Source organism: Lissotriton vulgaris, chromosome 11 (assembly GCF_964263255.1).
Source record: "Lissotriton vulgaris chromosome 11, aLisVul1.2, whole genome shotgun sequence".
NCBI lineage: Eukaryota > Metazoa > Chordata > Amphibia > Caudata > Salamandridae > Lissotriton > Lissotriton vulgaris.
The window spans coordinates 112,736,255-112,749,165 of NC_141699.1; the positions used below are offsets into that span (position 1 = coordinate 112,736,255).

A 12,911-nucleotide genomic window follows, 5' to 3' on the forward strand; every position below is an offset into this window, starting at 1 on the left:
CTGATTTGCATATAGCCATGTCTGAACTGGGGTGGCAGAGTGGGCTAAAGAACGGTGATGGAATAAACCCAGATCTTTTGACTGGGTGTGCGTGTTTGATTGATTCAGATGCTCCGTCCATCACCACCCCCTTTTGTACCGCTTTTGGCCGCCATAAGTGTGGCAGGGTATGCTCAGACGTGAGTCCCTTGCTCACTTTGCCACTGGATTCAAGCAAGCCGGGCTGAAGACGGCTGGAATGCCAGAAACCGGTCCTCGGAAGCTTGTTTCCGGTCCAGGGAAGCCATGGCTTGGCAGTTCGGGCTGAACTATTCCCATGAGGCACAGGGTCAGACTGATTTGCATATAGCCATGTCTGAACTGGGGTGGCAGAGTGGGCTAAAGAACGGTGATGGATTAAACCCAGATCTTTTGACTGGGTGTGAGTGTTTGATTGATTCAGATGCTCCGTCCATCACCACCCCCTTTTGTACCGCTTTTGGCCGCCATAAGTGTGGCAGGGTATGCTCAGACGTGAGTCCCTTGCTCACTTTGCCACTGGATTCAAGCAAGCCGGGCTGAAGACGGCTGGAATGCCAGAAACTGGTCCTCAGAAGCTTGTTTCCGGTCCAGGGAAGACATGGCTTGGCAGTTCGGGCTGAACTGTTCCCATGAGGCACAGGGTCAGACTGATTTGCATATAGCCATGTCTGAACTGGGGTGGCAGAGTGGGCTAAAAAACGGTGATGGATTAAACCCAGATCTTTTGACTGGGTGTGAGTGTTTGATTGATTCAGATGCTCCGTCCATCACCACCCCCTTTTGTACCGTTTATGGCCACCATAAGTGTGGCAGGGTATGCTCAGACGTGAGTCCCTTGCTCACTTTGCCACTGGATTCAAGCAAGCCGGGCTGAAGACGGCTGGAATGCCAGAAACCGGTCCCTGGAAGCTTGTTTCCGGTCCAGGGAAGACATGGCTTGGCAGTTCGGGCTGAACTATTCCCATGAGGCACAGGGTCAGACTGATTTGCATATAGCCATGTCTGAACTGGGGTGGCAGAGTGGGCTAAAGAACGGTGATGGATTAAATCCAGATCTTTTGACTGGGTGTGAGTGTTTGATTGATTCAGATGCTCCGTCCATCACCACCCCCTTTTGTACCGCTTTTGGCCGCCATAAGTGTGGCAGGGTATGCTCAGACGTGAGTCCCTTGCTCACTTTGCCACTGGATTCAAGCAAGCCGGGCTGAAGACGGCTGGAATGCCAGAAACCGGTCCTCGGAAGCTTGTTTCCGGTCCAGGGAAGACATGGCTTGGCAGTTCGGGCTGAACTGTTCCCATGAGGCACAGGGTCAGACTGATTTGCATATAGCCATGTCTGAACTGGGGTGGCAGAGTGGGCTAAAGAACGGTGATGGATTAAACCCAGATCTTTTGACTGGGTGTGAGTGTTTGATTGATTCAGATGCTCCGTCCATCACTACCCCCTTTTGTACCGCAAAATGATGAACAGCACAGAGCTTGGATTTAATTCAATCAAGGAAGATCTGAGAGCAACCCGCCTCATGGCGATGCAGCACTGATATGTACTACACATAGTTACTGTAGTGGAGGAAGGGAGGGATGTGTGCCAAGATGAGTGTGTCATGCTGCACATTTATCCATGGGAACGATATCTAAAACTGAACATTGACTCTTGCCATCCAAGCACAGAACCATTAACAAGGAGAAATACAAGTGAAGGAAGGTGTCTCTCTGAATAGGAACGAATTTCGAATTGGTTCTCCTTGCTCCCCCAGTGGATCTCCGGTCTTTACACATTGTTGTTGTCAGTTTTAATTGTGTTTTTGTTTTTGTGTGGATCTGTACAAATTGGGGATTTCTTGCTGAAGAACGCAGTCCTCAAACTGGGAAAAATGCTAATTACTAGGAAACTAGTGATTGTCGAAGGCAAGCATAAGAACAAAATGCTGCAATAAAGTAACTGTCACAAAGTTTGCAGTAGATAGTGTAGTTGACAAATCAACTAGAGGGGGGAATGTTAATATGGAAAAAGTGGATAAGGTTATGAGAAACGAAACAATAATTTGTGAATTAAATCGTGTCCTTATTAACAAATTCTCCTGTTGTGAACTCCACATCACCCCCCCCCCCTCTCAAATACGTAGGCAGGCAGAGACCTAGGACCAAGTTTATTAATTGACAAGTCATAGGTGGGGTGGTACGTAGCTGGCAGACAAACTCCTGGACAGGAGACCTTAGCTCAATCCCACAGATAGGCACAGCGACACTACAATAGTCAAGGAAGATTGGCCAATACAGTACACATGGCCAGAGGGGGTACGCGTGCTCCTAAAACACCATAAAGTTAGATGCCAAATAATATAGGAACATGTAGCTAATCAGAACACTGCACATGCAGTGAGCAAATGCTCCCTGTGCCTGACATCAGGACACGTTACCCACTGGCCACATTGTGTCCATGCATGGCCGAGGCCCACCTGGATTATCCATTGAACAATTAATTTATGACTCCAAAGGCAGCAACTTCCATTCTTTACCGTACAAGGATCACCAGAACCGTTTATGTCATACAATGAACTGTATATAAGAACATCTCAGATCGATTGTAAATTGAGACAGACCTCAGACCCTGTCCCTGAAACTGATCTTCAGGCTGCAATGTTTAAATAAATGAACTGTACCTGTTTTGCTAAACGCCTCTTGTCTCTTGTTTTTAAAGGTATCTCATGGTCAAGACACAGCAATAAAACACCACAGAGAGTCATAAAAATTACCACACGGAGGAAGATGTGAGTGGGCAATGGAGACTACAGTCATAGAGGACATTAGCTTCCAGGGTTGGGTCTGAAACACACTGCCACAGACACTGCGGGACCAGTAGTTAACTTCCAGATCAGTTTCAGCAGAGCCCTATAAAAAAGTCAGTGGGCGCTGAAGATTGCGGGTGGCAACATCGGTTGTTTCAGCTCTACTGCTCGATGCTGTACTTGACACCTGTTACTCCATTCCTCCTCAGTTTTCATCCTCTCTATTCCTTGTCCTGACCCTTGTTTTGTCTTGGACGGACTTTGGTTTTCTACTTGGCTATCATTTTGCACTGACTTCTGATGTCCTCTGTGATTAGGCTTCTGCAACAATGAAACTACTCTCTGGACTTGACTTTGAATTTCCCCTTGTTGGTTTGGCGACTATGCCTATACCTGCCTAGGTGCGCAACTCTTCTTCAGTTTTCAGGCAAGTTTCCACGTTTGCCTGGGGTTAGTTACAGCAATACCTCCTCTCATACTGGGTAAACCATGTTTTGTCATCATACCTATTGTGAAACGTTACTCTCTACCCTTCCATTTCTTCTCTTGACAGTGAGTCCTAGTGTGCGCCTGCAATGCTCTGCCATCCTTTACTGCAGAGTGCAGTCCTTCTAAGAGCCACTCTTCTCAAAACTGGCATAGTTCTATTTCTCTTTCTAACCTCTCATTCCCTTTTGCACTTTTCTCAACAGGTGCTCCCTGCTCTCCTGGACTGCGATACAGGCTTTGGGATCACCTATTAGGGGAGAAAGTGGAATTAACCTCACTATCCTTCGAGACGCATTACAAAGATTGTGATCTTATGACATAACTGCAGCAATATCAGAGGCGGATGAGACATGCAGGCTAGTTTTTGGGAACAAAATGGCATCCAGCTGATGAGAGTTTACAAAAACCAAAGATTTCACATTAATGTTTGGGGAGGGATCTGTCATTAATAAGAAAGCAATTGGGTGTAGGGGTGGTGGTGGAGGCTGGATCATGAGCAGCAGAACCTAAATGCGGACAGTTGGATCCATCTTATGTCGCTAAAGATCATTTTCAATTCATAGGGAGGTAAAGTGGGAAATCGGGTCAGTAAAGATCCTTAATAGTGTACATTGATAGTGTTAGTACAAGAAGGCTTACCTGTGGGCTTAAGAACAAGCAGTTTAGAGGAGGATTAAGTAATAAAGAGGCAGACAGTATTCAGAGGGCCAGCATTCTGGACAGTGCGCGTGATCCAGGGGCTGACTGGCACAGTTGGACCTATCCTCTGGCGTGCCCGCTCCGCACAGGCATGCAGCTGCTCTGAGGATATAGGGTGCCATGCTGGAGAAGTGTGTGCCCAGCAGAGTGCTAGAGCACTAATTCAGTGAGAAAATCAGGCTGGGAAAAAAACATTTGAACTGGATCCTTGGCTTCCTTGGAGACCACAACTATGGGCAACTTAAAACAACCTAAAGCGATAAAATGAAAGGTAATCCCATGAAATAGTTAAAAGTGCCACTCAGACTGTCATCTTAGTAGTGCGGTAAAATAGGTACAGCAGTGTGGGCACAGGCACGCCCTGCAATTAAAAGGAAGTAAAGGCAGAACTACAACTCTTCCAAGCCCTTGTAGGAGAGGTCTTACTATAGGCCAGTACCGTTGTAGTTGTGTGGCTGCCCTAAAGATCTAGGGCACCCTGCTGGAGACCAGGCGTGCCCAGCAGAGCCCTAGAACACCAAGAGAGTGGGTGAAGCACGATGGAGAGGGCAAAGTCCAACTAGAGGCAAGCTGCTTTTATTGTATTAACAAGCACCACAGCTACTGGGAACTTGAAACAAATTCAATCAAGTGTGTAAGGTAAACACACAAACATTAAGAGCAGTACTCGAGCCGCAATCATACACAAGCCGTAAGATAGGTACTGCAGCATATGTTTGTCTTTTTTCCCTATTGTTTTCCCCTTTTAGCATGGGGCACAGAACAAATAAAGAGTTACGTGTGGTTCTGAAGAATGCCCACAACCAGATAGGCCGAAAAATAGAGGCAGTAACATACTGCCCAATTGAAATTCTAGGTAAGAAGAACATAGTCACTCAAGCCTATTGCTATTATTTTAAAAGAATTGATATTGAGAATCAAAAATAAACTTGGCATTTGTTCCCCAGCATACACAATTTGAATAACGTTAAACCTCATACAACACACAAAACTGATACACAATATGAAACCAAAAGAACTCCTGGAGAGCGGCTGAGTACATTTGTTGTTTGCAAGGAGTGTCCCCATGATGACGCATATCGCCAAAGTGTGAGTGGGGGGTGCTGCCTTGTGGAAGAAGACTCTAATGTGAGGTAAATCCTGGCTAACTGAGTGGGTGTAAGCACCAGAAGCCACACACTGGCAAAGCAATAGTGACTAAGTGGAGGTATTAATTACAGATTTGTAAAGTTCGACTTATCCTCCCTGGGTGCTGGAGGGCGTCAGGTAGAGTAAGTGAGCTACTGCCCAGAGTCACATGATGCTGCGCTGAGCTACCGCCGGTAACGGGGATCAAACCGTGAGCCCCACGCTCTGGAGGCACCCGCTCTGGCCCCGGTGCCACACCTCTCCCTGGTCTAAGAGAGTGCATCTCCGGCTTCCATTCTCCACGCCCCCTTTGAGCTCTTGGATAACCGTGTTTAGTTCTTACCATGAGGATTCTGAAGCTGGGCCATGGTGGCCATGAAAGGACTGGAGGTCATGTGACTCTGAACTTGCTGCATCAGCGGAGGCTGGTGGGACGGGTGGAGGTGCTGGGAGAACTGGACAGGCTGGAGAGTAGTGAGGCTGCTACCCATGCTGTTAATCACTGGCACGCTCTGCGCTTGGGACGACGTCAGGCCTGAAATGCAACGAAAAGGGATGTAAAAAGCCAAAACATGCGAGTGATCGACTGTAAAACGATGCAGAAGAACCAAATCAAATATATAAACTACCGTAACTAAACGGAACCGTAAGCATAAGGTCATCTTGTACTCAGTTTGAAATAAATGCTTTTAGGCTACGAATTGCGGAAGTAATAGGTGTTAATATCACCAAATCTATTTGAATAAAACAAGAGATACCCAATGCAGCCGGACTTTGAAGTTAAAACAGCTGTAGCTGTTTGATAGCAGCACTAACTTGACTATAAAACTGCAGCACTGTACGCTACTTTTAGCAGTGCCTGGTCTGTGTCTATGAGCTCACGCATTCACGCTCTCTCCAGCTCCTAGAAGAGCTTAATTACATAGCGCTTTGCAGTATGAATACATGTATTAATGCTCCATAACCTCTTCTCTCTTTGATGCCCTCTGTACATGCTACTAGGATGGACCTAGAATTGAGGACCAATGTATCACTTCAACGGAGTGTCTGCTGTTTGTGAAGGCTGAGTTCTAGGGATAGGAACATGCTTACCACCGAAGAACACTAGCTTATAAATGCGACTACGCGCATGTCATATAAAGTTGGTGGTGTTATCGACGCATACTAAACCTAAAGACAATACCTGTCTGTTACTTGTATTTAGTACAGCTGACTCAGGAGAGGACTTGATTATACCTAAGCCTGAATACAGTAGATGTTAGACGTTGCTAACATGGACAGTAAATGATCAAGGAACTGGTGTGAGTGAAGGAAGGGCCAATGACCATGACTTACAATGGCCTTTTGGGTAAGGCGGTCGTATTAGTATAGACTGGCACCAGAGACGACTTTCCGCTCACAATGGTTTTGTCCCTGGAGTTGAATAATCCTGATCTCGGGGGCAGTGCCTTGTCTGTCTCTATGATTTAGGTGGCAGTGTTGCTAAAGTCTCATTCAATAGACAATAACTTAACATGTTACTACTACTGAGTTGGAGATACCAATGGTGGTGAAGGTTGTTCTCTGGTGCAGCGTCTACCGATCGCTAATGGGTCGGGTGTCTTAGTGAAGACTGGCTGTAGTGAGGGTCCCTTATTTAAAACTGACATGGAGGCACAGGTGTAGGTGAAGACTTGGCCCAGAAACTATGACTTGTCAATTAGGTGGAGCGCAGGTTACGTAAAAGTGGCCCACTTGTCTATGGCCAAGATGTAGGCACAAGTTCTGGTGATGACAACCCTCAGAAACAAGGAGTTCATTCTTACTAAGCTGAGTGTTGTTGCTTGTGATGGCTGGGTGTAGAGATGATTACATACTCATACCCATGGTTTAGATATCAGTGTTAGTATGGCTTTATAGACCACGCTCAGGGAAAAGGCATGTGTTGGGCAATTCTGGCTCCAGCCGCTATGACCTCTATTGATTATGACTTACCTATCACGAGGGTGGAGGATCCGGTGTTGGTGAAGCCTGGCCCCAGTGACGATGACTCGCCAGGGCCAATGGTCATGACGCTGGGCAGCGATGCCATGATCAGGTTCTGAGTCGTTTGGCTGAGTCCATGTGGGTTGTTCTCGATACTGTGCAGAGCGGTGAGAGTACTGACAGGAGGCAGAGTTCCACCCGAGGTAGAGATCTGAAAAGGGAACTAGGATATAAAACAAACATTCTGAGCTGTCCCAAGACTGTTGTCTCCAAGATTCCATCTTCAGCCTTGTAGCTGTAAATACGTAAGTGTCTGATCCCTTCTCCATGATCTTGGAGCATTTCTTCCACATCTCACCCATGCAGAGCTACTGATAATACATTAGTGCAATAATTCCAAGAGCTTGGGCAACGGAAAAAATGGAATCGCTGCTATTTTTTCCACAGCCTCAATGGAGGTAGTTATGTACTCCAAAGGCTATGACAATATTCCTAATTTAACTGGATCTATGTTTGTAATTATGCGTATATCCAATGAATAAATACTGAATAACGTGGTGCATGGCGATAGCAGGAACTATATTATCAGAGGGCGTTTCTCTTTATAGGCATTTCAAGATTAAAGGTGTCAACAATATTGGCCAGAGTAGACCTCCCAGGAAAGGTCACAAATCAAAGATCCCACCAAGCATTTTAAAGCTGGGTGGGTTGGCGTAGAAAGCTAAACAAGTTATTCTACCTTGTAGGCAAAAACCAGACATACAACATGCTATGATAATATTAGTAGTCACAGGTGCTTTTATTACACTAGAAGCCCCAGGTACTATTAAAATATTACAAAACACAGGTACATTTGCAGTATGAGAAATGAAACGTGTTATTACTATACTATGAGGTGCAGGTGCTCAGGACGAGCCCCTCATACCTTTGCTCTCTCGTTGATTCATTAAGCATTACAAAACCAGACATCATAAGGGTGGCAGCAGGAATAAATATTCTAGAGTAGACATCTGATGTATTAATGCTAGGCTTTATCAGGAGCGGAGGAGCGTCGCCCCACTTAAAAGCACCCGAAACCCCCCGTGATGAATAATAAAGTGGTAATTCATTACCATTTTATTTTTCATCGACCAGTGCTGAACCAAGCATCAGGACGAGGCGGGGCCTGCTGAGTGACAGCAGGTAGGAGTGGTGGGCAGAGGACTGTCTTTGCACTGTTTAAAGTGCGCATGTCTCTTTGGCCGGCCATCTTGGGTCAGCCAGCTAGACATTTGCACTTTAAACTTCTCAACCCAGATGTCTTAAGACAGTTGGGTTGAGAGTAACTGCAGGCCTCCAGTGCGCTGAGTAAGGACGCTCTCTGGAATCAGGGCACTACTCACAAGCTGCATGTGTGCAGCGCCAGGATTGGATAAGGTAGTTTACTTGTGCCTGCAGCCCCGCACTGAGCAAGAAGAGGACAGGAGTGCAGGACATGTAAGATAGGTGTTACTTTTTAAAAATGTTTTATTTCATTTGCCTGCGCCCCCACTTCCCGTAGATGCCAGCCGCCACTGGACTTTACATGTCATTGGGCATTGCTAAAACAGACACGCCGACTGCTAGACTGGACATTCAGTGGGCATCTGCATGACTGGTAATCCCTTCGGGCATTGTTAGACCAAAGAACCAAGCATTAACCATCTCACTGAGCAATGCAAGACTAGCCATCGTCATAAGTATTACTTAAGTATTTGTATAAGTTTCTCATGGGCCTTTAGAAGATTGATTTGAAGCAAAATATGTTAGGTTGATAGAAAAGTGTACCATTACATGCATTATAGGTCACTGGATTGCCAAACTGATGTATGTACAATGCTGATAATATTGTGGATCAGAAGGGCGAGTTTGGGTGGTAGGAACATGGGCGAGACATGTCTGCTCAGTGATTGGCTACACTGTTCACTTTATCCTCTATAAAGAGCCTTGAATTGTCGGATAGTGAAGACTAATATTCAGAAAATGGTATGGCAAGAGGTTGACCACCTTTGTCATGCATAGTTTGGTCGCTATTTTGTGCCTAGAAATGATAATACCCATAGTTTTCCAGGCTTCTTCACATAATCCTACCAGTTTAGTATCGGCGCTCATCAGATTGTGGCTTGGCTCCAGACCAGGGGGAGAAACCTGATGAAGACTTGTGTGGGTGGTCACCATCGGACTGCCTCCATGCTGGCTGCCACCGGACGATCGCAGTTCAGTTGGAGTTTCATGGCCGTACCGTACACCTGATGAAGTAAGGCAGCATGGGTTGGATGGTTATGTTTCTCTTATATAGTCAAGGCAAAAGTGCGGAGTTTACATTATGGAGCCCATCACAGGACAGGCCCTTGCTCTTTCAACACAAGCCGGATGCAGAATTTAGAATTCAAGCACACATTTTCTGAAGCTTCCTTATTCAGCATAAATCACACAAGTGTCAATACAATAACACAACTTTAGTGTACTTACTTGTCTTTTCTTTAATCCACCTGGCAGCACTTTTGTGATGGGAGCATGTCTACATTCTCACCCGTACAACTTTAGGCTTTCCCCAAACCCTCTTGCCATCAATTCGGGATCCAGGCTGTGGCTGCCTTATTATGTCCGTGTTGAAGCCGGTGTGTCTGAAGCTGACACATTAAGACCTACTTAGGGGGCAATCAGTGTATCATGGATACATTTTAGAGTCTTCCGCTCAGTCACAATATGTGTGATGAAATAGGACATTGGAGTTACATATCTTCTATCACAAACGCCTACTTTCTTGTATGCTTTCTCCTGATCTTGCTTCGTTTTTTTTTACTGCTTTCTCCTTCCTCTCCCCCCATTTTTCTGAATGCTTTCCCATGCTTTTGCCTCATTTTTATTGCTTATGCCTTCCCTCGTTGTTCTGGCTGCTTTCTCATGCTTTTCCCTCTTTTTTTTTTACTCATTTTTAGGTCTCGGCTAAAAGACGCGCGTAAGCGCGTCTCCGCCGAGATCTTATGTCAGCGAGTGGCAGTCCCAGGAGACAGTCCAGGTCACGCGCATCCTTCCAGGCGATTTGTAGCTGGAACGCGCGCTGTGGCCAGGCGCTGTCTCCTGGGAAGCGCAAGCACAACACACGCATGCGCATACACACACACACGCACGCACATACATACATACAGAGACACCACCCCTGACTCATACTCACGCGCGCGCACACACACAAGTGCACCGAGGCCCCCCCTCCCCCTCCCCCGCCGTCACGCACATACATACACACACACACACGACCATACACACACACAAGTGCACCAATCGCGCTCCAGACCCCCCTCCCCCGCCGTCACCGTCGCGCACATACATACACACACACACACACGAGCATACACACACACAAGTGCAGCAATCGCGCTCCAGAACTTACCTTACCTCAGCACGCGGCGCCCAACCTCCTGCTGGCGCGGCCCCGGGGCTCTACACCGCTCACAGGAGCCCCGGGCCGCGAGACGCTACGACTCCGCCTGCCTCCTCTTCCGGTGTGAACGTGGCCCCGCCCCCGTCACAGGCGACCGTGCCTGACTTCCGGGGCGGCGAGCTTGGTAACGAATCTGGTGCTATCTCTTGGTTTAGAAAACGTAATTGTGTCGTCCATTGTACCCCTTGAGACATGTGCACGATACTGGGATAGTTATGCCTCTCCAGTCAAGAAGGCATGCATTAACAAATCTTTCAAGGGCTTTTGGAGACTCAGACAGACACCATGCCTCAGCTGTCGATCAATGAGAACACATGCTCCCACTGCAGGTAAGGAAGGACAACAGCCAGCTGAAGCACTGGAATGCAGAAGACCAGCCAGCAAGAAACACAACAAATATATGGTGTTAGGGTTCTCAAGTCCTCCTTTGCCCATTAGTTTCTATCTCACCCAAAGTTGCTTTGATCTTCTGTTTCTGCATTTCGAATAAACACAGAAAGGACTTCCCACTGCATGCAGAACACTGGCACCCAGCCTGGGCGATGGCTGTAAATAACTGCTCCCACGTGCCTCTAATTTCAACAATAATAATTACACTAAACAGCTTTATCCTGCCCATCTGCTTGCACGACATGGCAGCTTGGCATGGCACCCTGGCATTGCCATCCACTGAACTTGGATCCGCAGCTTGTCAGGCACCTCCGCATGTGCAGGCGCTTCAAGACTTTGAAGGGGACCATATTGCCCGCAGACCAGCAGTTGGCGAAGAGCTCGCATCATATTTTACTTCTATTACAGTGATGGAGCAGACAGATGGTGAGTGCAGAGTGGTGAGTGCAGAGTGGTGAGTGCAGAGTGGTGAGTGCAGAGTGGTGAGTGCAGAGTGCAGAGTGGTGAGTGCAGAGTGGTGAGTGCAGAGTGGTGAGTGCAGAGTGGTGAGTGCAGAGTGCAGAGTGGTGAGTGCAGAGTGGTGAGTGCAGAGTGGTGAGTGCAGAGTGGTGAGTGCAGAGTGGTGAGTGCAGAGTGGTGAGTGGTGAGTGCAGAGTGGTGAGTGGTGAGTGCAGAGTGGTGAGTGCAGAGTGGTGAGTGCAGAGTGGTGAGTGCAGAGTGGTGAGTGGTGAGTGCAGAGTGGTGAGTGCAGAGTGGTGAGTGGTGAGTGCAGAGTGGTGAGTGGTGAGTGCAGAGTGCAGAGTGGTGAGTGGTGAGTGGTGAGTGGTGAGTGCAGAGTGCAGAGTGGTGAGTGCAGAGTGGTGAGTGCAGAGTGGTGAGTGCAGAGTGGTGAGTGCAGAGTGGTGAGTGGTGAGTGGTGAGTGCAGAGTGGTGAGTGCAGAGTGCAGAGTGGTGAGTGCAGAGTGGTGAGTGCAGAGTGGTGAGTGCAGAGTGGTGAGTGCAGAGTGGTGAGTGCAGAGTGGTGAGTGGTGAGTGCAGAGTGCAGAGTGGTGAGTGCAGAGTGGTGAGTGCAGAGTGGTGAGTGCAGAGTGGTGAGTGCAGAGTGGTGAGTGCAGAGTGGTGAGTGGTGAGTGCAGAGTGGTGAGTGGTGAGTGCAGAGTGGTGAGTGCAGAGTGGTGAGTGCAGAGTGGTGAGTGCAGAGTGGTGAGTGGTGAGTGCAGAGTGGTGAGTGCAGAGTGGTGAGTGGTGAGTGCAGAGTGCAGAGTGGTGAGTGCAGAGTGGTGAGTGCAGAGTGGTGAGTGCAGAGTGGTGAGTGCAGAGTGGTGAGTGCAGAGTGGTGAGTGCAGAGTGGTGAGTGCAGAGTGGCGAGTGTGCAGAGTGGCGAGTGTGCAGAGTGGCGAGTGTGCAGAGTGGCGAGTGTGCAGAGTGGCGAGTGTGCAGAGTGAGTGTGCAGAGCAGTGAGTGTAGAGTGAGTGTGCAGAGTGAGTGTGCAGAGCAGTGAGTGCAGAGCAAGTGTGCAGAGCATTGTGTGCTGTTGAGTGCAGAGTGCTGTGTATTGGCAATGTTAATGACAATGGCCATTTATTTTTGATTTAAAGAAAAAAAAAGAAATGTCATGAGCAATGCCAATAGCTCTACCTTTAATGATGCCGAGACCATTGCATTGCAAATGCTTGTTTTTATTGCATTTAACATACAATTTATTTTATTTTATTTTATGTGGTTTTATATAGCACAGACTTTACCCGAAGGTGTCAGAGCGCTTCACAATAGGAACAGTAATGATACATGGGGAGATAATTACATGAGAACAAATTACAAAAGCAAACTAAAGTTACATGAGGCAAAAGTGACAATTGTGAGCAAACAAAATACAAGAGATAGCAAACGATACATTACAAGAGGAAAAAGTGGCATGTGTGCAAGTTACAAATGCGTACAAAGTACAAGTAGAGGTATACTACTGC

At 47.3% G+C, this 12,911-nt stretch overlaps 1 protein-coding gene across 2 annotated transcripts in view; it reads right to left on the reverse strand.

The window, feature by feature from the left end:
- The window catches only part of HNF1A (HNF1 homeobox A), a 105,217-nt gene that overhangs the window by 25,966 nt on the left and 66,340 nt on the right, over positions 1-12,911 (reverse strand). The window contains exons 5-7 of one of the 2 annotated variants that reach the window (XM_086942841.1): positions 9,201-9,358; positions 7,101-7,314; positions 5,470-5,661 (exon numbers count right to left, since the gene is read on the reverse strand). In XM_086942841.1, coding sequence (XP_086798967.1) covers positions 5,470-5,661; positions 7,101-7,314; positions 9,201-9,358 — 564 coding nt within the window. The remainder of the gene's footprint in view (positions 1-5,469; positions 5,662-7,100; positions 7,315-9,200; positions 9,359-12,911) is intronic. The other variant, XM_086942842.1, reaches the window with a different exon arrangement.